Source organism: Stegostoma tigrinum, chromosome 14, assembly GCF_030684315.1.
Source record: "Stegostoma tigrinum isolate sSteTig4 chromosome 14, sSteTig4.hap1, whole genome shotgun sequence".
In the NCBI taxonomy this organism is placed as follows: Eukaryota; Metazoa; Chordata; class Chondrichthyes; order Orectolobiformes; family Stegostomatidae; genus Stegostoma; species Stegostoma tigrinum.
Window position 1 is genome coordinate 73,058,142 of NC_081367.1, and position 27,445 is coordinate 73,085,586.

The 27,445-nt window shown below is 45.9% G+C and overlaps 2 protein-coding genes across 3 annotated transcripts in view; one reads left to right on the plus strand and one right to left on the minus strand.

Annotated features, from left to right (window-relative positions):
• The first annotated feature begins 501 nt into the window (after nucleotides 1-501).
• Nucleotides 502-27,445, plus strand: part of LOC125457618 (procollagen C-endopeptidase enhancer 2-like) — a 53,935-nt gene continuing 26,991 nt past the window's right edge. For both annotated transcript variants that reach the window (XM_048542103.2, XM_048542104.2), the window contains exons 1-4: nucleotides 502-1,211; nucleotides 3,562-3,667; nucleotides 23,395-23,650; nucleotides 24,617-24,741. In XM_048542103.2, the coding sequence (XP_048398060.1) occupies nucleotides 1,135-1,211; nucleotides 3,562-3,667; nucleotides 23,395-23,650; nucleotides 24,617-24,741 (564 nt within the window). In that variant the 5' untranslated portion in view covers nucleotides 502-1,134. The remainder of the gene's footprint in view (nucleotides 1,212-3,561; nucleotides 3,668-23,394; nucleotides 23,651-24,616; nucleotides 24,742-27,445) is intronic.
• Nucleotides 26,630-27,445, minus strand: part of trpc1 (transient receptor potential cation channel, subfamily C, member 1) — a 110,733-nt gene continuing 109,917 nt past the window's right edge. Inside the window, exon 16 of the mRNA XM_048542098.2 lies at nucleotides 26,630-27,104. The gene's annotated coding sequence lies outside the window, so the exon portion shown is untranslated. The remainder of the gene's footprint in view (nucleotides 27,105-27,445) is intronic.

Consider the following 27,445-nt stretch of genomic DNA (forward strand, 5'->3'; position numbering starts at 1 on the left):
GAAATGCGGGAGACGCGGTCAAGGGCGTGCCACAATGATGCCACCCGAAGGTTGCAGGAACAGCAACTCATATTCCGCCTGGGAACCCTGCAGCCATATGGTATCAATGTGGACTTCACCAGTTTCAAAATCTCCCCTTCCCCCACCGCATCCCTAAACCAGCCCAGTTCATCCCCTCCCCCCACTGCACCACACAACCAGCCCAGCTCTTCCCCCCCACCCACTGCATCCCAAAACCAGTCCAACCTGTCTCTGCCTCCCTAACTGGTTCTTCCTCTCACCCATCCCTTCCTCCCACCCCAAGCCGCACCCCCAGCTACCTACTAACCTCATCCCACCTCCTTGACCTGTCCGTCTTCCCTGGACTGACCTATCCCCTCCCTACCTCCCCACCTACACTCTCTCCACCTATCTTCTTTACTGTCCATCTTCGGTCCGCCTCCCCCTCTCTCCCTATTTATTCCAGTTCCCTCTCCCCATCCCCCTCTCTGATGAAGGGTCTAGGCCCGAAACGTCAGCTTTTGTGCTCCTGAGATGCTGCTTGGCCTGCTGTGTTCATCCAGCCTCACATTTTATTATCATGGGTATTGAAGGGACTGCTCCGCCCCTGTTCCCGCTTCAGTTTGGGTCTTAGCCAAAGCGACCTTCACTTTGCACAGGGTTGTCTCTGAAAAGGAAATGGAAAAATACAGCACTTAGCAAGTCAAAGTCAACAGACGGTATAAAAGTCTCTGATTTGGTTAATCTCCCGCCCTCTCCTGTCAAGCAAAGAGTTCTCCCTTTCCATTGTGAACCAGAATAGATCCTCGAGAGTTATTCTCTGAAATTTCAATTTAAGTTTTTTTTAAAAAGTGAGAGTTCCATTTATTTAAGGCCGACCCATTGAACCTGTGTGCGTTTTGTTCAAAATCACATTATTTGGGTGAGGATTTTTTTAAGGGCAAACCGAAAAGGCGAGTGACGCGGGGAAAACTGAGCTGCCTCCTGCTCTGAAGAACAGACGCAGTTTACACGTACAGCCGGAGAGCTGCCTGAATCCTTCAGGAAAGGCGCTACAGGAGAGGGGCAACAGGCGGCACCGAGACCCCGCTCGCCTCCTCCATCCTTCTCTCCCCCTGACGCTCAGCGATCACCATGAAACCCGCCGGCTTCCCTTACCTCGGTCTGTTGTGTGCGACTCTCGTTTCGTGTCAGCTCCCACCAGGAAAAAGGTAAAGGATTTTTTTTCAACAAGTCTGTAAACTTTCGACCCAACCTCGGTGATTATTGTTTTGGTAAACGTTTGCGTCTCCCGATCTATACCTGTGCTGGAGATGAAGTTTGATTTTTATTTGCCAAAATTTTAACTGTGCCTCACATCGTCGACATTTTTCTGTCATTCTGGTTTTAGGGATGGTTCAACGTTTGTGCCTCGAAACGGTTGGTGGTCCCAGTTTATTAACCTAGTGATTGTTTGTTTATTTAAACACGCGATTTATTGCACTGTGGCTTCAAATCATCCTCTGTTCTCTTACACTGAACTCTTCATTCCTGGACTTTATTGGCCTCCTGGGAGTTTTACTTGCTGGTATCATAGTTTGTTGTTCTGGGTACAGGTAGGCAAGCGTACAAAAACAAAATGTCAGGACTCGAATAAGTGTGTTTTAAAAGTGACTTAACAGAGCCCGGTGGCATCCACTGCAAAATGTCTCTACTCCTTACTCATAACATTGAGGATTGGGTGTGCAACAAAGATGCGAGAAAGCTCAAAACTTTTGACTTAGTGACCTATTTTAATGTGTGCGTATACTCGGACACATAACTTGCCTGTATTAATGATCAGAGATGATGGGAACTATAGATGCTGGAAAACCCAAGATAACAAAGTGTGGTGAAGTCACCATGATGCCACCCGAAGTTTGCAGGAACAGCAACTCATATTCCGCTTGGGAACCCTGCAGCCCAATGGTATCAATGTGGACTTCACCAGCTTCAAAATCTCCCCTTCCCCCACCGCATCCCAAAACCAGCCCAGTTCGTCCCCTCCCTCCACTGCATCTCACAAGCAGCCCAGCTCATCTCCTCCCCCACAGTATCCCAAAACCAGCCCAGCCTGCTTCTGCCTCCCTAACCTGTTCTTGCTCTCACCCATCCCTTCCTTCCACCCCAAGCCGCACCTCCATTTCCTACCTACTAACCTCATCCCACCTCCTTGATCTGTCCGTCTTCTCTGGACTGACCTATCCCCTCCCTACCTCTCCACCTATCTTCTTTTCTCTCCATCTTCGGTCCGCCTCCCTCTCACTCCCTATTTATTCCAGAACCCTCACCCCAACCCCTCTCTGTTGAAGGGTCTAGGCCTGAAACGTCAGCTTTTGTGCTCCTGAGATGCTGCTTGGCCTGCTGTGTTCATCCAGCCTCACATTTTATTATAACAAAGTGTGGGGCTGGATGAACACAACAGGCCAAGCAGCATCTTAGGAGCACAAAAGCTGACGTTTCGGGCCTAGACCCTTCATCAGGAAAGTTGCCTTTTTTAAATACACTTACGGAATGTAGGCATTGCTGGCTGAACCAGCTTTTATTGCCCATCCCTTGAGAAGGTGGAGAGCTGACTTCTTGAACCGTCGCAGTGCATGTGCCGTGGGTAGATCCACAGTGCTGCATTTGCTGGTATCCGCTGCCCTGAATGCAATATAACATGCCCTGGGTGAAAAAAAAACTTCTGTTAATGAAATGAAGATTAGTTTTAGACAGACTTGGTGTAACTATGTCATGATCATGAACTGTCTTGTGTCAACTGGCAATTTATATGAAAGATGTGGAGTATATTTACAGTAAACGTCCATTTTGCTGGTTTGCTAAACCGGGGAAACCTTGTGCAAATTTGAAATGCTATATCAGTTTATATTGCAGATCATGGCTTTAAGGCAGATTTCGAGTGTGCTTCAGATACTAGCTATCAAACAGATCTAATTATGTTTTGATCTTAACAGAGGTCCTGCAAAAAATCTGAGATGTATGTAAAATGCTGGAAAAACTCAGCAGCTCTACCAGCATCTGTGGAGAGAAAACAGTTAACATTTTGAGTCCAGTCACCCTTCAGAACCGATGCACCTAGAGAAAAATGGTATTTATGCTGCTCAGCATAAGGATCACTGGACTAGAAACATTAACACTCTTTTCTGTCCACAGATCCTGTCAAACCTGTTGAGTTTCTCTAACAACTGTTTTGTTTGTGTCAGATCTCCAGCATTGGCAGTTTTTTGCTTTATTTATCAAAAAGATCTAATTGTTTTTGATACTAACAGAACGACTGTGTTTAGATTATTAACTTGTAATGTCAGGAAGAAAGTTAAAGTGGAACATAATGGTGGCTCGAAAGCATTGAATGCATCATGACTTGTATCAAATTTCTTGCTGGGTTTAATAGCAAATAGAGGAATTTGACAGGGATTTGTTGGTTTCATAATGGTAATAAGTAGCATCATTCTCAGGCTTGTATCTTCTGAAAGACAGCATGATTAAAGCGTAAAATTTGGTTATTTGCAAATTTGATGTTTTTTTGTTTGCCTTTTCCAGGAACTTTAAATGTGGAGGAATACGAAGTGGAGAGTCAGGTTTTATTGGAAGTGAGGGATTCCCTAGACTCTACCCGCCCAACAGTAAATGTACTTGGAAAATCACGGTATGAATGAGAGGCTGTCATTAATACAAGCATATATTCTACTGCAAAACATGTTTTTAAATTACTCAAAAAGGAATAAATTTGATGCAACTGCACATAGCAGAGTGCGGCTAAACCAAAATTCAGTTGGAAACAATTATAACATTACAGCAAGTAAAATATATCTAATTTTTAAAAAGTATATTGGCAATGGATCTGTCTGTTAACATGATTGATGGAATTGTTATTTAGCTGAAGAGTTTTCCAGAGAGCTCAATGTTTGGAATTTAAAGGCACAAACCATATAGACTCATAAGGATTATAGCAAATGAGGAAGACCAATTTGGCTGCAAGCCTGTGCCAGTCTCGCCCTTCACCCAAAACTATTTATGATAATCCCAACAGCCTGCTCTTTCCTGTAACAACTTGTTGTCTTTCGTTTCAAATATCCTTTCAGTAATGATGTAGTTTGTCTCAATTACTACTTGACTTCCACATTTTAATGATTCAATATCTGCCAATATTCTTCTAATTCCACCTTTTCATTTTCTTGTGATCATATTTTGTATCCCTTGTTCCTGATTCATCAATGTTGGAGAAAAGTTCTTTGCATTTATCCTTTTAAAAAGTTGCATGATATTTTGAAAACCTTTTCAGACCACCTTTTTTAAGCTTTTTTGTTCCACTGAGAAAAATTGTTCCAGAAATGAATTTGTGTGGAACGTTTGCTTTGGGTATCATCTAATTTAGTTCATTTTCTCATATAGACATTGATATTAAACTGATGTAAAAGGTGTGACAATCCAGTTCTTTTTCCACCAACCTCTAACTATGTGTAAAGTGCTCTGTGTAGCTCAGACTTGTGTTCACTCAATTACTTAGCTTAGGAAGGTGATGGTGGAACTTGGTTGCCAATCTCTTGCTGTGTCTGGGCTGGAACAAAGCAGCTACTGAAAATATTCAAGCAATAACAACCACTATAGAATTATATTATCCCTACAGTGTGTAAGCAGACCATTCAGCCCTTCATGCATACACCAACCATCTGAAGAGCATCCCACACAGACCCACCAGCCTACCCTATCCCTTTAACCCTGCATTTTTCCATGGCTAATTCACTTAACCTGCACACCCCTGGTCAATATGGGCAATTTGGCATTGCTAATCCACCTTATCTGTACATTTTTGGACTGTGGGAGGAAACTGGAACACCCGAAAAACCCTCACAGACATGGGGAGAAAATGCAGACTCCATGCGTACATATGCCTAAGGCTGGAATCGAACCTGGATCTCTGGTACTGTGAGGCAGCAGTGTCAGCCGCTGAACCACTGTGCTGCCCCAAATGGTTTTAACAGGAAGTGTATGAAATTATTATGAAAGAGACCCCATGAGCCATTCCTCCCTCACTGCTGACTGTAACCACACAGTGTCAAAATGCATGCATGGCATTTGCTTTCATATTCTTTCTTCCCCTCCCCTGTACCATTTAAAACATTTAATTTTTTCCCCTTTATAGGTGCTTCCACACCATGTACCATTCCAAGCCAAAAGAGTGGGCAGGAGGCCTGTTCCTGTTCTCTGGCAAAGCCGCTTTTGATCAGCTAGGAGGTATGCAAAAGTGGCCGAGAGTGTTTTTCCCATTAACTTGCTGTCCCTCTGAACAAGTATCAGGCATTTACTCAGCACCACCTGTCAGCAGAATTGAAGTGGAAAATTTACACACTTGGTGGTTGCAGTTCTTAGTGAGCACTTTTACACTGGGGTCATTGACAAGCACTGTCCTCCTCCCTTTGGTAACACTGCCTGATATAAAACAATCTTGCTCCCATTCCTGGGGCAAGTTCTTAGATCTGAAAGATCAATGGCCAACTTTAGTTTCACCGTACAGGTGCCTAATCTCTGAGTATATCCAGTTATTTCCTTCTTTGCTATTCTGGCCAGCTTGCATGAGTTTGAAGAGCCGAGGTCAGAGCGTAGAAGACAAGTATCACTATCTTTCAGCCAGGAGCTGTGGTGCAAATGACAGGGAAAAAGGCGCGAGTGCTGCTCTGAAATCATACAGACACGCTCCAAGAAACAAAGTAGCATTGTAAAAGTGCTTCAAAGTACGTTCGATACCATAATATTCTTTGTCACAACATATAGATTGAGTACACCTTATCTTGAACATACTCTCTGCTACAAAGTAGTTCTGATTCATACAAAGCCAGAAAGTTCTGAAATACAAAATAGAATGATAAGCATCTGAAAGCAAAGAGCTCAAGCTTTGGAATGTCATTTTTCCAGAAGATAAGTTAATATCACGTGTATGGAAGAAAATGGCCTTGTGGTATTATCGTTAGACCATTAATCCAGAAACTGAGCTAATGTCCTGGGGCTTGAGTGCCACCATGGCAAATGGTGGAATTTGAATTCAATTTTAAAAATATCTGAAATTAAGATTCTACTGGTGAGGATTATCAAAGAAAAAAATCAAGCTTATTGATGTCCTTCATAGAAGGAAATCTGGCATCCTCATCTGGCCTGGCTTACATGTGGATGCAGACCAACTCCCAACTGCCTTCTGAAAGAGCCCAACAAGCCACTCAGTTGTGCCAATCGCTGTGAAGTTTCAACAAAGAGATAAAACCAGATGGACCACCTGGCATCGATCTTGGCACCAGAAAAGACAACGGCAGAAACAGCCCTGTCAACCCTGCACGGTTCTCTTTACTACTCTCAGGGGGCTAGTGCCAAAATTGGAGAGCTGTCTCACAGATTTGTCAGCAGCATCCTGACATAGTCATACTGATAGAATCATACTTTGCAGACAACGTACCAAACACCACCATCATCGTCCCTAGATGCATCCTATCCCACTGGCAAGACAGCCCCAGCAGAGGTGTTGGCACTGTGATACACAGTACAGAAGGAGTTGCCATGGGAGTCCTCCTCATTAACTCTGTTCTCCATGAAGACTTGTGGCTTCGGATTAAACACGGTCCAGGAAACTTCCTGAGAACCAACAGCTGACAACTTGTCTGGATTTCCCACGTAGATGCGACAGTCAAGAAGGGACAACAACTCTTCTTTTTCAGGCAGCTCAGGAAATTTGGCATGTCCGTAAGGTCCATCACCAATTTCTACAGATGCACCACTCAAAGCATACTGCCCTGGTGCATAACGGCCTGGACTGGCAACTGCTCTGACCAAGACTGTAAGAAACTACAGAAGGTTGTGTGCGTAGCCCAGACCATCACAGAAGCCAACCTTCCATCCATGAAAATAATAAAATGTGAGGCTGGATGAACACAGCAGGCCAAGCAGCATCTCAGGAGCACAAAAGCTGACGTTTCGGGCCTAGACCCTTCACCAGAGAGGGGGATGGGGAGAGGGAACTGGAATAAATAGGGAGAGAGGGGGAGGCGGACCGAAGATGGAGAGTAAAGAAGATAGGTGGAGAGAGTATAGGTGGGGAGGTAGGGAGGGGATAGGTCAGTCCAGGGAAGATGGACAGGTCAAGGAGGTGGGATGAGGTTAGTAGGTAGATGGGGGTGCGGCTTGGGGTGGGAGGAAGGGATGGGTGAGAGGAAGAACCGGTTAGGGAGGCAGAGACAGGTTAGACTGGTTTTGGGATGCAGTGGGTGGGGGGGGGGGAGAGCTGGGCTGGTTGTGTGGTGCAGTGGGGGGAGGGGACGAACTGGGCTGGTTTAGGGATGCAGTAGGGGAAGGAGAGATTTTGAAACTGGTGAAGTCCACATTGATACCATATGGCTGCAGGGTTCCCAGGCGGAATATGAGTTGCTGTTCCTGCAACCTTCGGGTGGCATCATTGTGGCAGTGCAGGAGGCCCATGATGGACATGTCATCTAGAGAATGGGAGGGGGAGTGGAAATGGTTTGCGACTGGGAGGTGCAGTTGTTTGTTGCGAACTGAGCGGAGGTGTTCTGCAAAGCGGTCCCCAAGCCTCCGCTTGGTTTCCCCAATGTAGAGGAAGCCGCACCGGGTACAGTGGATGCAATATACCACATTGGCAGATGTGCAGGTGAACCTCTGCTTAATGTGGAATGTCATCTTGGGGCCTGGGATAGGGGTTAGGGAGGAGGTGTGGGGGCAAGTGTAGCATTTCCTGCGGTTGCAGGGGAAGGTGCCGGGTGTGGTGGGGTTGGAGGGCAGTGTGGAGCGAACAAGGGAGTCACTGAGAGAGTGGTCTCTCCGGAAAGCAGACAGGGGTGGGGATGGAAAAATGTCTTGGGTGGTGGGGTCGGATTGTAAATGGCGGAAGTGTCGGAGGATGATGCGTTGTATCCGGAGGTTGGTAGGGTGGTGTGTGAGAACGAGGGGGATCCTCTTAGGGTGGTTGTGGCGGGGGCGGGGTGTGAGGGATGTGTTGCAGAAAATACGGGAGACGCGGTCAAGGGCGTTCTCGATGACTGTGGGGGGAAAGTTGCGGTCCTTAAAGAACTTGGACATCTGGGATGTGCGGGAGTGGAATGTCTTATCGTGGGAGCAGATGCGGCGGAGGCGGAGGAATTGGGAATAGGGGATGGAATTTTTGCAGGAGGGTGGGTGGGAGGAGGTGTATTCGAGGTAGCTGTGGGAGTCGGTGGGCTTGAAATGGACATCAGTTACAAGCTGGTTGCCTGAGATGGAGACTGAGAGGTCCAGGAAGGTGAGGGATGTGCTGGAGATGGCCCAGGTGAACTGAAGGTTGGGGTGGAAGGTGTTGGTGAAGTGGATGAACTGTTCGAGCTCCTCTGGGGAGCAAGAGGTGGCGCCGATACAGTCATCAATGTACCGGAGGAAGAGGTGGGGTTTGGGGCCTGTGTAGGTGCGGAAGAGGGACTGTTCCACGTAACCTACAAAGAGGCAGGCATAGCTGGGGCCCATGCGGGTGCCCATGGCCACCCCCTTAGTCTGTAGGAAGTGGGAGGAGTCAAAAGAGAAGTTGTTGAGTGTGAGGACGAGTTCCGCTAGGCGGATGAGAGTGTTGGTGGAGGGGGACTGGTCGGGCCTGCGGGACAGGAAGAAGCGGAGGGCCTTGAGGCCATCTCCATGCGGAATGCAGGTGTACAGGGACTGGACGTCCATGGTGAATATGAGGTGTTGGGGGCCAGGGAATTGGAAGTCCTGGAGGAGGTGGAGGGCGTGGGTGGTGTCACGGACGTAGGTGGGGAGTTCCTGGACCAAAGGGGTGAAAATGGAGTCCAGATAGGTGGAGATGAGTTCGGTGGGGCAGGAGCAGGCTGAGACGATGGGTCGACCAGGGCAGGCAGGTTTGTGGATTTTGGGAAGCCTCCAACCTCATTGTTCCCCAACCCCGCACGGCCCGTTTCTATCATGTAATCTCTTCCATCCATGAACTCCATTTACACAGCTCGTTGCCATGGAAAGGCGGCCAACATCATCAAAGACCCATTACACCCCGGTAGTGATCTCCTACAACCTCTTCGCATGGGCAGGTTCAGGAACAGCTTCTTTTCCAGCTGTTATCAAACTGCTGAATGGTCTCCAGCCTTAAATAATGTAACCTGTATGCTCTAAGCCCTCTGGATCTGCATGTCCTTTGCTTGCTGCGATCTGCCTGTACCGCTCCTAAAGCTTTGTACTGTATTTCAGTACACGTGACAATAAAAATAAATCAATTAGGCCCCAGGGGAGGCAATGGCCTAGTGGTATTATTGCTGGGCCGCTATTCCAGACACCAAGGTAATATTCTGGGGACCCAGGTTCAAACCCTGCTATGGCAGATGGTGGAATTTGAATGCAATGAAAATCTGGAATCAAGAGTCTAAGGATGACCATGAATTCATTGTTGATTATCTGGGGGAAAACCCATTTGGTTCACTAACATCCTTTAGGGAAGGAAACTGCCTTCCTTACCTCGTCTGACCTGCATGCAACTCCAGACCTGTAGCCATGTGGTTGACTCTTAGCTGCCCTTTGGGAAATTAGGGATTGCTAATAAATGCTAGTCTAGCCAGTGATGCTCCCATCCCATAAATGAATATTAAAAACATATCTATTCTTGATCAACAGTAAAGTGATGGAAGGTGTCATCACCAGCACCTGCTCAACAGTTTGTGTTCTGCCAGGGGCCACTCAGTTCCTGACCTCATTACAGCCTTGGTTCAAATGTGGACAAAAGAGCTGAGGTGAGGGGAGAGTGACAGCCCTTGACATAAAGTCCACATTCGACCAACTGTGCTATTAAGGAACCCTAGGAAAACTGGAATTGATGGGTATTGGAGCAAATTCTCTGCCTGTTGGAGTCATAATTGGCATCAAAGAAAATGGTTGTTTGTTTTTTTTATTGATTTTTGTGGGAGGTGGGTGTCGCTGGCTGTGCTAGTATTTCTTGCCACTTGAAGGTGGGGGTGAGCTGCCTCCTTGAACCGCTGCAGCCCACCTGCTGTGGGTTGACCCACAATGATATTAGGGAGGGAATTCCAGGGTTTTGACCTAGGAACAGTGATATATTTCCAAATCAGGATGGTGAGTGGCTTGGAGGAGAACTTGGATGTGGTGGTGTTCCCATGTATCTGCTGTCCTTTCCTTCTAGATGGAAGTGGTCATGGGGTTGGAAGGTGCTGTCTGAGGATCTTTCGTGAATTTCTGCAGTGCATCTAAATAGATAGTACACATTGCTGCTACTGAGCGTCAGTGGTGGAGGGAATGGATACTTGTGGATGTAATGCCAATCAAGCAGGCTGCTTATCTTAGATGGTGTCAAGCTTCTTGAATGCAGACAGTGCAGGGATCCCCTGTGACCATTCCCTCAATAATTAGCATTCCACTTTGGATACTGTTGGGAGGGAAGGCCTACCAGGGAAACCCATAACGGCCAGGCCTCTGAGGTCACAGAACCTGACTGTATGGCTCAGAAGGGAAGGGGGAAGGATAGGAGATTCACTGGTTAGGGGAACAGACGGGAGATTCTGTGGTACCGAATAAGACTCTTGGATGGTATGTTGCGTCCTGGGTGCCAGGGTCAGGGATGCCTGGATCAAACCTTCAGGATTCTTAAGGGGGAGGGACAGCGGCCAAATGTCGTGGTACACATCGTTACCAATGACATAGTTAGGAAACGGAATGAGGACCTGAAAAGTGAAGATAGGGAGTTATGATGGAAGCTGAAAGCCAGAACGAGTAGAGTAGTAATCCCAGGATTACTACTGGTGCCATGGGCTAGCGAGGCCAGAAATGGGGAGAGAGAGTGCAGCTGAACACGTGGCTACAGAGCTGGTGTGGGAGGGAGGGCATCAGGTTTGTGGATCATTGGGATATCTTCTGGGGAAGGTGGGACCTGTACAGGAAGGACAGGTTGCTCCTGAACTGGATGGGCACCAATATCCTGCGTGGGAGGTTTGCTAGAGCTCTTTGGAAGGGTTTTAACTAGTTTGGCAGTGGGATGGGAACCGGAGCTACAGATCAGAGGATGGGGTAGCCGGTGTACAGACAGGCAGAGTAAACAGAGGATCTATGAGGAAGGATAAACAGTTGATAGGGCAAAGTGGCAGTGAGTGCGACGGGTTGAGATGTGTCTGCTTCGGTGCAAGAAGTGTCAGGAATAAGGGTGACCAACTTAGAGCGTGGATCAGTACTTGAAACTACAATGTTGTGGCCATTACGGAAACTTGGATAACATGAATGATTGTTGGATGTTCTGGGTTATAGATGTTTCAAAAGAAATAGGGAGGGAGGTAAAAGAGGAGGGGGAGTGGCATTGCTAGTCAGGAATGGTATCACAGCTGTAGACAGGTAGGTCGTGGAGGAGGGTTTGTCCACTGAGTCAGTTTGGGTGGAAGTCAGAAACAGGAAAGGAGCAGTCACTTTACTGGGAGTTTTCTATAGACCTTCTCCACACATTCTCCCCCCCCCACCGCCCCGATCTAGAGGGGAGGCTGTACTGGATTTGGTGCTTGTCAACGAGCCAGGTCAGGTGTCAGTTTACTCGGTGGGAGAGCATTTCAGTGATAGTGATCACAACTTCCTGACCTTTTACTATTGTCATGGAGAGGGCAAGGAGCAGATGGTACGGGAAAGTATTTAATTGGGGAAGGGGGAATTACAATGCTATTGGGCAAGAACTATGGAGCACCAATTGGGATCGGATGTTCTCAGGGAAATGCACGATAGAAATGTTGTGGTTGTTTAAGGCGCAGTTGCTACAGGTACTGGACAGGTTTGCCCCAAAGAGGCAAGGAAGGGATGGTAAGGTGAGGGAACCTTGGATGACAAGACATGTGGAATACCTAGTCAAGAGTAAGAAGGAAGCTTACTTAAGGCTGAGGAAGCAAGGATCAGACAGGGCTCTAGAGGTCTACAAGGTAGCCTGGGAGGAACTGAAGAATGACTGAGGAGAGCAAGAATGGGGTTTGAGAAGCCCTTGGCTGGTAGGATCGAGGGAAACCCCAAGGACTTCAATGCTTACGTGAAGAACAAGAGGATGGCGAGAGTGAGGGTAGAGCTAATCAGGGATCATGGAGGGAACTTGTGCACAGATTCAGAGGTGGTAAGGGAGATCCTTAATGAATACTTTGCTTCAGTATTCACCAATGAGAGGGACCTTGACATTTGTGAGGACAGCATGAAACAGGTAGATATACTCAAACAGGTTGATGTTAGGAAGGAGGATGTGCTAGTAATTTTGAAAAACATGAGGATAGATTAGTCCCCTGGGCCAGACAGGATATATCCAAGGTTACTATGGGAAGCAATGGAAGAGATTGCTGCCCCTTTGGCAATGATATTTGCGTCCTCACTGTCCACTAGACTAGTACCAGAAGGTCGGAGGGTGGCAGAGATAATGGGAACTGCAGATGCTGGAGAATTCCAAGATAACAAAGTGTGAAGCTGGATGAACACAGCAGGCCAAGCAGCATCTTAAGAGCATAAAAGCTGATGTTTTGGGCCTAGACCCTTCATCATTGGAGGGTGGCAAATGTCATTCCCTTGTTCAAGAAAGGAAATAGGGATAATCCTGGAAATTACAGACCGGTCAGTCTTTCTTCTGTCATGGATAAATTATTGCAGAGGATTGAGAGATAGTATTTGGAAAAGCACATTGGATTAAAAATAGTCAGCATGGCTTTGTGAGGGGCAGGTCATGCCTCACAAGCCTGATTGAATTCTTTGAGGATGTGACAAAACACTCTGAAGACAGACCAGTGGATGTGGTGTATATGGATTTCAGCAAGGCATTTGATTAGGTTCCACATGATAGGCTTATTTAGAAAGTAAGGAGGCATGGAATTCAGGGAAATTTGGCTGCCTAGATACAAAACTGGCTGCCCAATAGAAGACAGAGGGTGGTAGTAGATGGAAAGTATTCAGCCTGGAGCTTGGTGACTAGTGGTGTTCTGCAGGGATCTGTTCTGGTACCTCTGCTCTTTGTGATCTTTATAAATGACTTGGATGAGGAAGTGGAAGGGTAGGTTAGTAAGTTTGACGATGACATGAAGGTAGGTGGAGTTGTGGACAGCATGGAGGGCTGTTGTAGGTTGCAACAGGACATTGACAGTACGCAGAGCTGGGCAAAGAAGTGGCAGATAGAATATAACCCAGAAAAGTGTGAAGTGATCCATTTTGGAAGGTCAAATTTGAATGCAGAATGCAGAGTTAATGGCAGGATTCTCAGCAGTGTGGATGAACAGGGGGTTCTTGGGGTCCATGTCCATAGATCCCTCAACGTTGCTACCTAATTTGATAGGGTTGTAAAGAAGGCGTATGGTGTGTTGGCTTTCATCGGCAGGGGAATTGAGTTTAAGAGCCATGCAGGTTTTGCTGCAGCTCTATAAAACTTTGGATAGACCACCCTTGGAATATTGTGTTCAGTTCTGGTCACCTCATTATAGGGAGGATGTGGAAGCTTTCGAGAGGGTGCAGAGGAGATTTAGTAGGATGCTGCCTGAACTGGAGGACAGGTGTAATGAGGAAAGGCTGAGGGAGCCAGGGTTTTTTTCATTGGAGTGAAGAAGGATGAGAGGTGACTTGATAGAGGTTAACAAGATAGTGAGAGGCATAGATAGAATGTATAGTCAGAGACTTTTTCTTAGGGCGGAAATGACTGTTACGCAGGGGCATAATTTTAAGGTGATTGGAGGAAGGTGTAGGGGAGATGTCAGAGGTAGGCTCTTCACACAGACTGGTGGATGCGTGGAATGCGCTGCCTGCAGTGGCAGTGGAGTCAGATACATTAGAGACTTCGAAGCAACTCTTGGACAGGCACATGGAGGGTAGTAAAATGTAGGGTATGCAGGTAGATTGATCTTAGGATAATAGGTCGGCACAACATCCTGGGCCGAAGGGCCTGTGCAGTGCTGTACTGTTCTACGTTCTATGTTCTCGATTAGTAAGGATGAGGTCAAGTATGTTTTTCCCTCTTGTTGGTTCCTTCTCCACCTGCCGCACCCCAGCCTAGCAGCTATGTCCTTTAGGACCAGACCAGCTTGATCAGTAGTACTGCTCCCGAGCCACTCGTGGTGGTGGACATTGAAATCCCTCTCCCAGAGTACATTTTGTGTTCTGGCTATCCTCAGTGCTTCCTGTAAGTGTTAGCCCACATGGAGGAATACTGATTTTTTTTAACGTTAAGGGGCTGTGGTATGTGGTAGTCAGCAGGTGGTTTCCTTGCCCATGTTTAACCTGAAGCCATGTGTCTTCATGGGGTCCGAAGTCAATGTTGTGGACTCCTAGAGCAACATCCTTCCTCCTGTATACTACTATGCAGCCACCTCTGGATCTGTCCTGCCAGTGAGACAGGACATATCCAGGGATGGTGATGGTGGTGTCCCCAACCATTGTAAGGTATGATTCTGTTGAGTACGACTATGTCAGGCTGTTGTTTGACTAATCTTTTGAGATAGCTCTCCCAATTATGGCACTAACCACCACCAACCAACCCCCACCCGCACCACCCCGACCCCCAAGACGTTAGTGAGGAGGACTTTGCATGATTAACAGGGCAGTTTCTGCCATTGTCTTTTCTGGTGCCTTGGTCGATGCCAGGTGATCCGTCCAAAGAGACTTTGCAGCAATTGATACAACTGAGTTTCTTGCTGGGCCGTTTCAGAGGGCAGTTGAGAGTCAACCACAATTGTTTGGGTCTGGAATCACATGTAGGCCAGACCAAGTGAGGGTGGCAGATTTCTTCCCTTGATTCTAGTGAACCAGATAATCTGGCAATGATTTAATGGTGATCAGTAGATTCTTAATTCCAGACTTTTTAAAAATTCATATTCCATGATCTGCTGTGGTGTGATTTGAACCTGAGCCCCCAGTACATCAGCTGGGTCTCTGGATGAACAGCGCAGCAATAATACCACTGGGCCATCACCTACCCCCTATTGTTAGAGGTCAGTCACCTTAGCCCAGGATGTCGCTGCAGAAGTTCCTCAGGGTCGCATCCTAGGCGCAACCATCTTCAGCTGCTTCACCAATGTTGTTCCTTCCAGCATAAGGTCAGAAGTGGAGATTGTGCAATCATAGGCAAACATGTTCAGCACCATCCACGACTCCCCAGATACTGAAGCAGTCCGTGTTCAAATTCAAGAAAAGCTGGACAATATCTAAGCATGGGCTGATAAGTGGCAAGTAACTTGAGCACCACACAAATGCCAGGCAATGACCATCTCAATAAAAGACATTCGAGCCCCCGCCCTTGACATTCAATGGTGCTACTAACAAATTTCTGGCAGTTACCATTGATCATAAACATAGCTGGACTTGCCAAATGAATACACAAGCAGGCTACAAGAGCAAGTCAGAGGGTAGGAATACTGCAGCGAGTAACTCACTTCCTGCTCCACAGAATTTGTCCTTCATCTACAAGTTGTGTGATGGAATGCTCCTCACTTGTCTGATTGGGTGCGGCTCCCGCAACACTCAAAAACCTTGACACCATTGAGGATAAAGCAGCTCGCTTGATTGGCACCACTTCCAGAAGCATTCACTCCCTTCACCAACCCTCAGTGCACACTACAGAAATTCACCAGAGATCTTAGACAGCACCTTTCAAACGCATAATCACTTCCACCTGGAAGGGCAAGGGCAGCAGATTTGTGGGAAGACTAGCACCTGCAAGATCCCCTTCAAACTACACACCATCCCGACTTGGAAATATATCACCGTTCCTTCATTTTTGCTGGGTCAAAATCATGGAACTCCCTCCCCGGAGGCATTGCAGGTTTGCCTGCCACACCTGTACTGCAGTGGTTCAAGAGTGCAGCTCACTACCACTTTCTGAAAGGCAACTAGGGACAAGCAAAAATGCTGGTCCAGCTAGCAATACCCACATGCCATGAATAAAAATATAGTATGGGAACACAACTTTTATCTTCTAATGGTAACATGCTGTGTATTTCCAAAGTTTTCTCTGTTTAAAATAGACTTTCATGTTCAGGGAAATTTTTTAAATTAGTGTTCAGGTGCTTTTTTTTGACTAGCTCGGATGCTTTGCAAACGACATCAAATACCAGTCAATGTGTGGAATGAATGTCAGCTGAAAATATGCGCAGCAAACAGGCAAGATCTAAGATTCCAGATATCCACAGGAAATTACAGCTATGGAGAACTGTGGACTTAAATGTACAACCAAATATTTTGTGACAGTGTTAATATTTCAGTGCAATTTTTCATTCTCTTTTCATCATTACATGTTAAATGTGGTATTTTCCATTAAGGAAGTTAGCAAATAGATTTGCCTCTCTCCAACTTCTTTACTCAAGCAATGACTCATGTTGAAGTTTAGTTCCAAGGACACCCACACCCCCTGGTTCCTTGCCCATGCAATACTACTTTAATAACTCACTGATGATCTTTACAGAACTTCAATAACCTAAGAAAAAAAAATCCCCAAAAGCAAACTTTTCTCCTGAGCAATTTTTTCTCCTTTTGTTTCTTCATTCCATCAGTATTGTTTTAAATTAAAAAACCCTTTAAAATTACAAAATTGAAAAATATCAACATTTTACAAAATTTTACTTAAACAATTAAAATGATCTGAGAAACGGGGAGCAATACAACAACTTATACTTACGTAGCACCTTTTAATGTACTGGAATGTTCCAAGATGCATCACAGGAGAGTTATAAAACAAAGGATGACACGTCAGGCTATGTAAAGTGATAATAAGTCAAATCTCCAAAAGGTTAAATGGTCAAAGAGAGCAGTATTAACAAGCATCCTAAAAGAGGAAAGCAAAGAAGAAAGGTGGAGATTTGGATGGGAGTAATTTTGGAATCTAGTATCTCAGCAACTGAAACATAGCCACCGGAGGAATGGAGGAATGCATTTAATCTGTTTTCAAAGAGCTGCTTGCTAGAGGTAATCAGATTTAAAGAGAGAGCTTTATTCAATTTCTTCCTAACGTCAAACCTTATGATTCTCGCTCTGTCATAAATACTGTCATTCATTTACGTTCTATGCGCATCACTCTTTAATCAGAAATGAGGAGCTCCTTACTTGTTCCCTCAATGGTTCAAAGAGTTTATTCAATGAATAATGCAGCTGTGCAGACCAAAAAGTCCGATTGTGGTGAATCTATTGTGGTGTAGTGGTGACGGTGGGAGTGAATAATTGGAATCAGTTCCTCTGCATTAAAAATTTCCATTTGCATTAAGAACTCTCTGTCCATAGCTTTTGGGAGAAGACAGAATTAAGCTTGACCATGGTCCCTTGCGAGGTAAAATAGCGCACAAATGAAGGTCCCATGTGGAAGTTTACTTGAAGCCGCTTTTGAAAAAGACCCATTTAAAAAGCATCTTTCGAGATTTTAAGACATCCCAAAATGCTTTACAGCCAATACAACACCGGATAAGGTTTTAAATGTATCTATCCGAAGATACAACAGAAGTACTGTTTTATACCCTATTCCCAATTCCTCCGCCTCCGCCGCATCTGCTCCCACGATAAGATATTTCACTCCCGCACATCCCAGATGTCCAAGTTCTTCAAGGACTGCAACTTTCCCCCCACAGTGATCGAGAACGCCCTTGACCGCGTCTCCCGTACTTCCCGCAACACATCCCTCACACCCTGCCCCCGCCACAACCGCCCTAAGAGGATCCCCCTCGTTCTCACACACCACCCTACCAACCTCCGGATACAACGCATCATCCTCCGACACTTCCGCCATTTACAATCTGACCCCACCACCCAAGACGTTTTTCCATCCCCACCCCTGTCTGCTTTCCGGAGAGACCACTCTCTCCGTGACTCCCTTGTTCGCTCCACACTGCCCTCCAACCCCACCACACCCGGCACCTTCCCCTGCAACCGCAGGAAATGCTACACTTGTCCCCACACCTCCTCCCTCACCCCTCTCCCAGGCCCCAAGATGACATTCCACATTAAGCAGAGGTTCACCTGCACATCTGCCAATGTGGTATACTGCATCCACTGTACCCGGTGCGGCTTCCTCTACATTGGGGAAACCAAGCGGAGGCTTGGGGACCGCTTTGCAGAACACCTCCGCTCAGTTCGCAACAAACAACTGCACCTCCCAGTCGCAAACCATTTCCACTCCCCCTCCTATTCTCTAGATGACATGTCCATCATGGGCCTCCTGCAGTGCCACAATGATGCCACCCGAAGGTTGCAGGAACAGCAACTCATATTCCGCCTGGGAACCCTGCAGCCATATGGTATCAATGTGGACTTCACCAGTTTCAAAATCTCCCCTTCCCCTACTGCATCCCTAAACCAGCCCAGTTCGTCCCCTCCCCCCACTGCACCACACAACCAGCCCAGCTCTTCCCCCCCACCCACTGCATCCCAAAACCAGTCCAACCTGTCTCTGCCTCCCTAACCGGTTCTTCCTCTCACCCATCCCTTCCTCCCACCCCAAGCCGCACCCCCATCTACCTACTAACCTCATCCCACCTCCTTGACCTGTCCGTCTTCCCTGGACTGACCTGTCCCCTCCCTACCTCCCCACCTATACTCTCTCCACCTATCTTGTTTACTCTCCATCTTCGGTCCGCCTCCCCCTCTCTCCCTATTTATTCCAGTTCCCTCTCCCCATCCCCCTCTCTGATGAAGGGTCTAGGCCCGAAACGTCAGCTTTTGTGCTCCTGAGATGCTGCTTGGCCTGCTGTGTTCATCCAGCCTCACATTTTATTATACTGTTTTTATATAATGGTTCTTCTGCCTTTATTGCCTGAAGTACTTTTTTCTGAACAGATCATCGTTAACTGCAGAATGTGGTTGTCCAAGTCCTGATGTTTAATGATATGGTTCTGTAAGGATATTGGCCTGCAGCAAGTTCCCCTCCCATTTAGAATACTGAATGCATGTTGGGAAGATGTTTCCATTGGTCAGAGAGACTAGGACCCGAGGGGACAGCCTTAGAGTAAAGGGAAGACCTTTTAGAATGGAGATAAGGAGAAACTTCTTCAGCCAGAGTGGTGAATCTGTGGAATTCACTGGCACAGAGGGCTGTGGAGGCCAGAACATTGAGTATATTCAAGCTGGAGATAGGTTTCTTGAATGTCAAGGGGATCAAGGATCATGGGGAGAAAGCGGGAGAATGGGGTTTAGAAACTTATCAGCCATGATTGAATGGCAGAGCAGACTCGATGGGCTGAATGGCTTAATTTCTGCTCCTATATCTTATGGTCTTATTACACAATACTGTTTCCTAGTTCAGAGTGTACGCTTTTCGAATGGCATGTCAGTATTGCTGGCAAAGTCAGTATTTCCTCACCATACCTAATTGCCTTTGAAAAGGCTGTGCTGTGCCACCCTTTTGAATGTCTGAAGTCCATTGGTGTATGTGCTGAGTGGAGGGATATGCAGGATGTTGATCCATCTGTATTGTTGACTACTGAGTACAGCGTGGTGTGACATTTGTGACTTGGAGGAGAATTTCCAGTGGTGCTGTTCCAATACGTCTGCCGCGCTTGTTCTTCTAAGTGGTAGAGATGGTAGATTTTGAAGGAACTGCCAAATGGGACTTAGTGACTTGCTGCGCTGCAAACATTGCCACTGTGTGCTGCTTGTGGAAGGAGTAAATGTTTAAGTGGTAGATGGGGTGCTGATCAGGTATGTGCCTTGCCCTGGATGCTGTTGAGCTTCTTGTGTTAGAACTGCACTCATCCAGACAAGTAGACAGTATTCTATTACATTCCTGATTTATGTCGTGTAAGTGGTGGACAGGCTTTGTGACATCAGCTGGTGAGTTATGCACCACAGAATTCCCAGGCTCTGACCTGCTCCTATACTTGAGTTTATAAATGGCATAATCAGTTCAGCTTCTGGTCAATGTGATATCCTCCCATGAAAGGCGTACTTCCCAATAGTGATTCAGCAGCAGCAACACCATTGCGTATCTAGGGAAGGTGGTTGGGTTATCTGTTCTTGGAGACAGTCACTGATTGGGACTTGTGTGATATGAACATTGCTTGTCATTTATCAGCCCTCGCTTGGACGTTGTCCAAATCTTGCTGCACAGGGACACAGACTACTTCAATATCAGAAGAATTGGAAATGGTACTGACCATTGTGTAATCATCTTCAGTGAATATCCCCTTCTCATGGAGTGAAGATTACAGATGAAGCAGCTGAAGATGATTGGGTCTAGGACATTACTGTGAGGAATGCAAAGGGGTTCTTGTGGCGCAGTGCTAGTGTCCCTGCGTGTGAGCCAGCTGGCTAGGGTTCAAATTCAACATTCTCTACAGAGGTGTTTAATAACATCTCTGAACAGGTTGATCAGAAAATATGCATGCTGAAGAATGCAAACAGCTAGGACCAGGGTCTATTGCTATTGGTCTGCAACAACCACAACCGTTTTCTTCAGTGGTGATTTTTGTCCTTCTGATTTGCATTTCAATTTTACTGGGTCTCCTTGCTGCCAAATATGGTCAAATGTTGCTCTTGACATCAAGACAAACACTCTGTCTTCACCTCTGGAATTCTGCTCTTTTTGTTCATTTTTGGACAATGAGATCCGGAACTGACTGGTTTTGGAGGAGCTCAGACTGAGTATCGGTGAACACTCCCAATAAAACACTCTCTGTCACTTTGCAGAACAGATTGATGGCTTGCAAAAGCAGAAATTGCTGGAAAAGTTCAGCAGGTGTGGTAGCAACAGAGAGGAATGGTTCTGAGGACGGGTCACTGAACCCCAAGTGTTAACTCTGATTTCTCTGCACTGATGCTACCAGACCTGCTGAGCTTTTCCAGCAATTCCTGTTTGTTTCTGATTTACAGTGCCAATAGTTCTTTGATTTTTAGTGATAGGTTCCAGTTGGCTTGTTTGGGTTTGTCCTGATTTTGTACCTGGGTGATTTTCTGCCTTGTAGATGCCATTGTTGTAGCAAATGTTGGAACAGCTTACCTGTGGATGCTGTTTTCAGTGCATGTAAGTATTTGCAGCACATCCAAAAGACACACATTTTTAAAAAATGGAAATTAAGGTTGCGTTCCAGTTTAATTATGGATCTACAAAGTGGAACAGGCGACCTGATTTTAACTGTGTGTAAATTAATGGGTCTTGAGAGAATCAAATGAGTTCTGGATTATGAGGTTTAAAAGAACCTTTGGATTGCTTCATTAGAGGAGAGAAAGCTGACAGGAGATCACAGTGGAAGTGGTCATAACTATGAAGAGTTTTAAGAAGGCAAACAGGAAATATATATTTCCATGTATTGGTGTGTCCGTAACTAGAAGGATGAATCCAAGATCAATATGACAAGCAAAGGAAATGAAGAAAAACAATGGCCCAGACCTTCTGGTGTTTGAATTGTTTGAGGCTGTACATATCCCCTGAGGTACAAGTTGGCACCCATTGGATGTCCTGGCATTGTGACACATGGAAATTATCTGGGTGACTTAGAATCTTAGAATGTCCTTTTTATTGTCACATGTACTCAAGTATGACCTGCAGGACTACAGTGAAGAGTTTTCAATGTTACCCCATGTGATCCGATCTTAGGGACAAAGCACTTAGGTACAGATCTTGATACAAAATTCAGAAATAAAGAGAAAGGGGAATAAAAAGTTACATTATGTACAGTTGTTTGTAGTATGTTAGAAAAATGAGAATAAAGTTAAAAGATATGCATTACAGTCTTTTATTAGATTAGCACAGAGGGCTCCATACATAGTCAAATGGGCCTCTATCTCCCTGGCTATCCCTGCGTGGCTCGGGCCTCTGGCCTGCTGGCCGACCCTGCTCCGCTCCATGTCTTTAGCTCACTCTACATCAGGAGACAATATCAAGATGGGATAAAGGGGGGAAAGAGAGAGGAAAATGGGAATAAACAGAAGGAGCGGAGGAGGTCTGATTGGAGTGTTCAGTTCCGCCACCGTCTTAAACTTCCAATGGAGAGCTACCCTGCACCCAGAGCCTTCTAAGAAAGTCTGATTTAGAATTGGGAACTTTGGAGGGTTTTGATTCACTTAGCTGGATAGTCACTCAAGAAATGGCAGATGATAAAATCCAGTTTCTGTCAGTCTTAAAAGTACATTCCATAACAGCTTTGGAGTCAATTGAGAGCACGTGAGGCCTGGGTTCAGGTCCAACCTTCTTCAGATTTGTGTGATAACTGGGATAATTGGAAAATATCAAGAGAATTGTTCCAAGGATTTTGTGCCATGGCACTGTTTTTGTCTTTGGGACAGGAGGCGCGGGTTCAAATCCCAACCTGTCCAGGAATGTGTCCCAACAGATTGACTAGAATAACAGAAGCAGTGTTCCTACTACTGGGCAGTGGGGATTACGAGTGGAGGGCTCTCTACTCGGGACTACTGCCATTTTCCATTGGGCGTCTGGGTTGGTCGTTGTCAGAAGTGGCAGTCCCATACAATCGTGGTTTGAGTGGTTCATGGATTCCTGGCCCAAACATTCATCTTACAGTGGTGTGGAGTCTGTGAACCATGTTTATGTTGGCTGTGGGAAATGATATACCCATGTCTAATTACTTAAAGAATCTTTTGCTCTTCCTTTTTTTTTGTTTTCAATCCAGTGTTCCTGATCTTTGGGCACTCATTGCAGTGCAAGGGGGAGTGCACAAAAACTCCTGATGAGCCTGCCCCTGGGCCCCACAATCTCATCTGACTACCCCATCCCTACAACTCTCCCTAACCTGAATTCACCACCACCCAGGCACCCTAACAGGCTGCCTCTTTATCCACGTTGTCATTCTACCCACTGACCTCATTCTCACTCACCCACTCGTACGCTGGAAAGTTGTTTGAATATCCTAAAGCTTCTTACAGTGTTAATGAATGTAACCGAATACAGCAGCTAGTCCCATACAAATGATTGGGATTCCCCTGAAAAGCCAGCTGTACAAAGAATGAGCCCAAAAATAGGTCCATTCCACATTTCTGAAGAGGCCTGGTTGGGAGGTTTAAACTAGAAATGCAAGTTGTGAAAAACAGTAGCAAAGTAGCAATCTGAAAGTGAGGGTTCAAGCCCATAATCACGGAAAGAGAATTCCGAATATCTTTTGAAACAGAATATAGATAAAAGTACCTTGAAAACAAAGTAAAAAGTTAATGTGAAAGTGCAAGGGAATAGGGCTAAATAGATAGCTGTTTGAGTCTTTTATCTACCCAATGGGAAGTGTGTGTCACTGGCAAGGCCAGCATTTGTTGCCCATCCCAAAATGCTCGAAATCTAAATGACTTGAGGCTATTTCAGACAGAAGTTAAGAGTCACTGTCTCTTTGTGTGTCTTTCCCTAGTTGCTCCTTTGATCTGTCACTGTATTTGAGCAGCAGCCATCAATGATTTAATTTTTGATGTCAATACCTGCAGGTACCAAAAGGCCGTGTGGTGGCTCTCAATTTTCGCTTCCTCGATCTAGAACGGGACACTCTCTGCAGATATGATTACATTGATGTCTATGATGGGCACATCAATAGCCAGCGGTTGGGCAGGTTTTGTGGTACTTCAAAGCCTGGAGCCGTCATCTCAACTGGCAACAAGATGATGGTACAGATGGTAACCGATGCCAACACTGCAGGAAATGGTTTCGTTGCTATGTTCTCTGCAGTTCGGCCAAACCAGAGAAGTAAGGTTATTTCATTCCTGCTGATAGAATAAGCACTATAAATTCATGGCTAATGTAGTAATGTCAGTATGAAATATAAGTTGTCTCACTGGTGGCAGACCCATCTCTGAGGCCAAGGTTATCGCCTTAGGGGAGGCGTTGGCCTGGTGGTATTGTTGCTGGACTGTTAATCCAGAGACCAGACAACATTCTCACTAGTAAAATTGCCTACCAGTATTGCCCTTCCACACTTAATCCTTGTCCTCCCTGAACAACTGGACCATCCACAGTGCCATATAGTATATAGTGATTATATAAACCCCACACGGAGGAGAAAACGCATTAGGAAAGAAAGCACTAAAAGATCTCCATACTAAATAGAAGATATTCATGGCTGAAATTATCAACAGGAATGTAATGTTTAATTTAAATAGGGATAGTTGCTAGAAGCAGGAGCGTAATAGCAGTTAATGCATCCGCACTAAAAATCAGTCCTGTCAGTACTTCCAGTTGGTTTTGACATAAGTAGAATGATTAAAATAAATATGCACGAGCTATCTTAGCTCATTTAGAGTAGATACTAGTTTGTTAGTGGTTGACATAAGTAGAATGATTAAAATAAATATGCACGAGCTATCTTAGCTCATTTAGAGTAGATACTAGTTTGTTAGTGGTTGACATAAGTAGAATGATTAAAATAAATATGCACGAGCTATCTTAGCTCATTTAGAGTAGATACTAGTTTGTTAGTGGGTGTGATGAGTCATGCACAATGGAGAGCACCTTATTTGGTGCTGTAGAGCTGACATCAGCAGAAAGCACCAAATATTGAAAGGGCTGTAACTAGACTTGAGGGTACTGAAGCATAGTGTTAGAATGATTTTGTCACATACTGAAAAATTCTGCTGTACAAGTACAATGATATTTTGCTTTGAGTGCTCACTGTTGAATTGATAGATTGTAACATTTTTATCCTAATCCCCACAGATGATCAGTTTTGTGGTGGTCTTTTGGAAAAATCACCTGGTTCCTTCAAAACACCCAACTGGCCAGACCATGATTACCCAGCTGGAGTCTCCTGCTCATGGCACATCGTGGCACCCAAACATCAGGTAATGGTGACTAAATATATAACAGTGCCTTATCTGATGATCTAAACCAATAACATGACTCCTTCCAAAAGGTTAAAATTGTGATCAGACATAATGGGAACTGCAGATGCTGGAGAATCTGAGGTAACAAAGTGTGGAGCTGGATGAACACAGCAGGCCAAGCAACATCTTAGGAGCACCAAAGCTGATGTTTTGGGCCTACACCCTTCATCAGAAAAGGGGGATGGGGAGAGGGTTTTGAAATAAATAGGGAGAGGGGGGAGACGGACCGAAGATGGATAGCAGAGAAGATAGGTGGAGAGGAGAGAGGTCAGTCCGGGGGAGGACGGACAGGTCAAGGGGGCGGGATGAGGTTAGTAGGTAGGAAATGGAGGTGCGGCTTGAGGTGGGAGGAGGGGATAGGTGAGAGGAAGAATAGGCTAGGGAGGCAGGGACGAGCTGGGCTGGTTTTGGGATGCAGTGGCGGGAAGGGAGATTTTGAAGCTTGTGAAATCTACATTGATACCATTGGGCTGCAGGGTTCCCAAGCGGAATATGAGTTGCTGTTCCTGCAACTTTCGGGTGGCATCATTATGGCACTGCAGGAGGCACAGGATGGACATGTCGTCTGAGGAATGGGAGGGGGAGTTGAAATGGTTCGCGACTGGGAGGTGCAGTTGTTTATTGCGATCTGAACGTAGGTGTTCTGCAAAGCGGTCCCCAAGCCTCCGCTTGGTTTTCCCAGTGTAGAGGAAGCCACACTGTGTACGGCGGATGCAGTATACCACAGGTGAACATATGCTTGATGCGGAAAGTCATCTTGGGTCCTGGGATGTGGGTGAGGGAGGATGTGTGGGGGCACGTTTAGCACTTCCTGCAGTTGCAGGGAAAGTGCCGGGTGTGGTGGGGTTGGAGGGGATTGTGGAGCGGACAAGGGAGTCCCAGAGAGAGTGGTCTCTCCGGAAGGCAGACAAGGGTGGGGATGGAAAAATGTCTGGTGGTGGGGTCGGATTGCAGATGGTGGAAGTGTCGGAGGATGATGCGTTGTATCGGAGATTGGGAGGGTGGTATGTGAGGACGAGGGAGATTCTCTTTTGGCGGTTATTGCGAGAACGGGGTGTGAGGGATCAGTTACGGAAGACACGGTCGAGGGCGTTCTTGACCACGGGCGGGGGAGGGGTTGAAGGACGAGGACATCTGGGATATATGGGAGTGGAATGCCTCATCCAGAGGACAGATGCTCCCCAGCCCCCAATGCATCCCAAAACCAGCCCAGCTCGTCCCTGCCTCCCTAACGGGTTCTTCCTCTCAGCTATCCCCTCCTCCCACCTCAAGCCGCACCTCCATTTCCTATCTACTAACCTTATCCCGTCCCCTTTGACCTGTGTGTCCTCCCCGGACTGACCTATCCCCTCCCTACCTCCCCACCCATTCTGTCCACTCCACCTATCTTCTTCTCTATCCATCTTTGGTCTGCCTCTGCCTCTGTCCCTACTTATTTCAGAATCCTCTCCCCATCCCCCTTTTCTGATGAAGGGTCTAGGCCTGAAACGTCAGTTTTTGTGCTCCTAAGATGCTGCTTGGTCTGCTGTGTTCATCCAGCTCTCTACTTGGTTATCTCCTTCCAAAAGGTCTTGGGAAAGAAAGTGGGTGGGATATGGGGAAAGAGCAAGGACATGGAGATGAATTGGATAACTTTTCTCAAAGAGCTGGCACAAGCGTATGATGGATTGAATTACCTCTTTCAGTCCTGTATAATGCTGTGATTAATGAATTTGTTGTAAAACTGATTGAATAAGGTAAGCAACAATTTATTTTTCAATGGCTGGCATCATGATCTCAGTTGAGGCCAGTAAGATTTTTTATTTTAGAAAAAAATCTGAATTCCCAGTTTCCAGTTCGCAATCACTCTTTTTGGTTTGGAATTGCAGATTTGGAATTGCAGTTTGTAGATTAAGCTTAACCATTTAAGTCAAATTCTTTCTTTAGTCCTGTTTGTCAACATGGGAAGTGCAGGAAGTGTGAACAGAGAGAGCTCAGCTGATGCAGTGGGTTAGATGTTAATATTTTCCTCTTGAAGCTGGGTTTCATTCCAGCCCGGGCTGATGGAATGAAGCTCTTTCCATGGTTCTGCCTGTAAGGGCACTACAGGAAACGGGTTTAGACAGTTGTGATCCAATTCTTACAAGGCCAATGGCATAAAACTGCTCTTAATATTTCATTTAGGGATGCCACAGGATGGCTGGCATAGGTAAGATAAAATTAGCTCTTAATACAGCAAGAGATGCATGGATTAGGGAAGAGGCACATTTTGAGGGCAGAGTAAAGGAACTTTTACGATGCGAACCACTCTACCTCATAATATCGACATCTCATCTTGATTTCTGCAAAAACAGAAGGGAGTAAAATTAGATTTTAAACAGGGTATTATTGATATTGAATACAAGACTAGACTGGCATGTGGAAAGTGATTGAATAGATTATTGAAGACTATGTTCACTGGAGTTTAGAAGAATGAGGGAGGAGATCTCATAGAAATTGTAAGAGCAGACAGGATCAGAACTAAGCCATTAAGCCTGTTGAGTCTACTCTGCCATTCAGGCATGGCTGATATGTTTCTCACTCAGTTCTCCTGCCTTTTTCCCACAACCCATGATCATTTTACCAATGAAGAACCTACCTATCTCTGCCTTAAATGGACTCAATGACTTGGCCTCCATAGTCC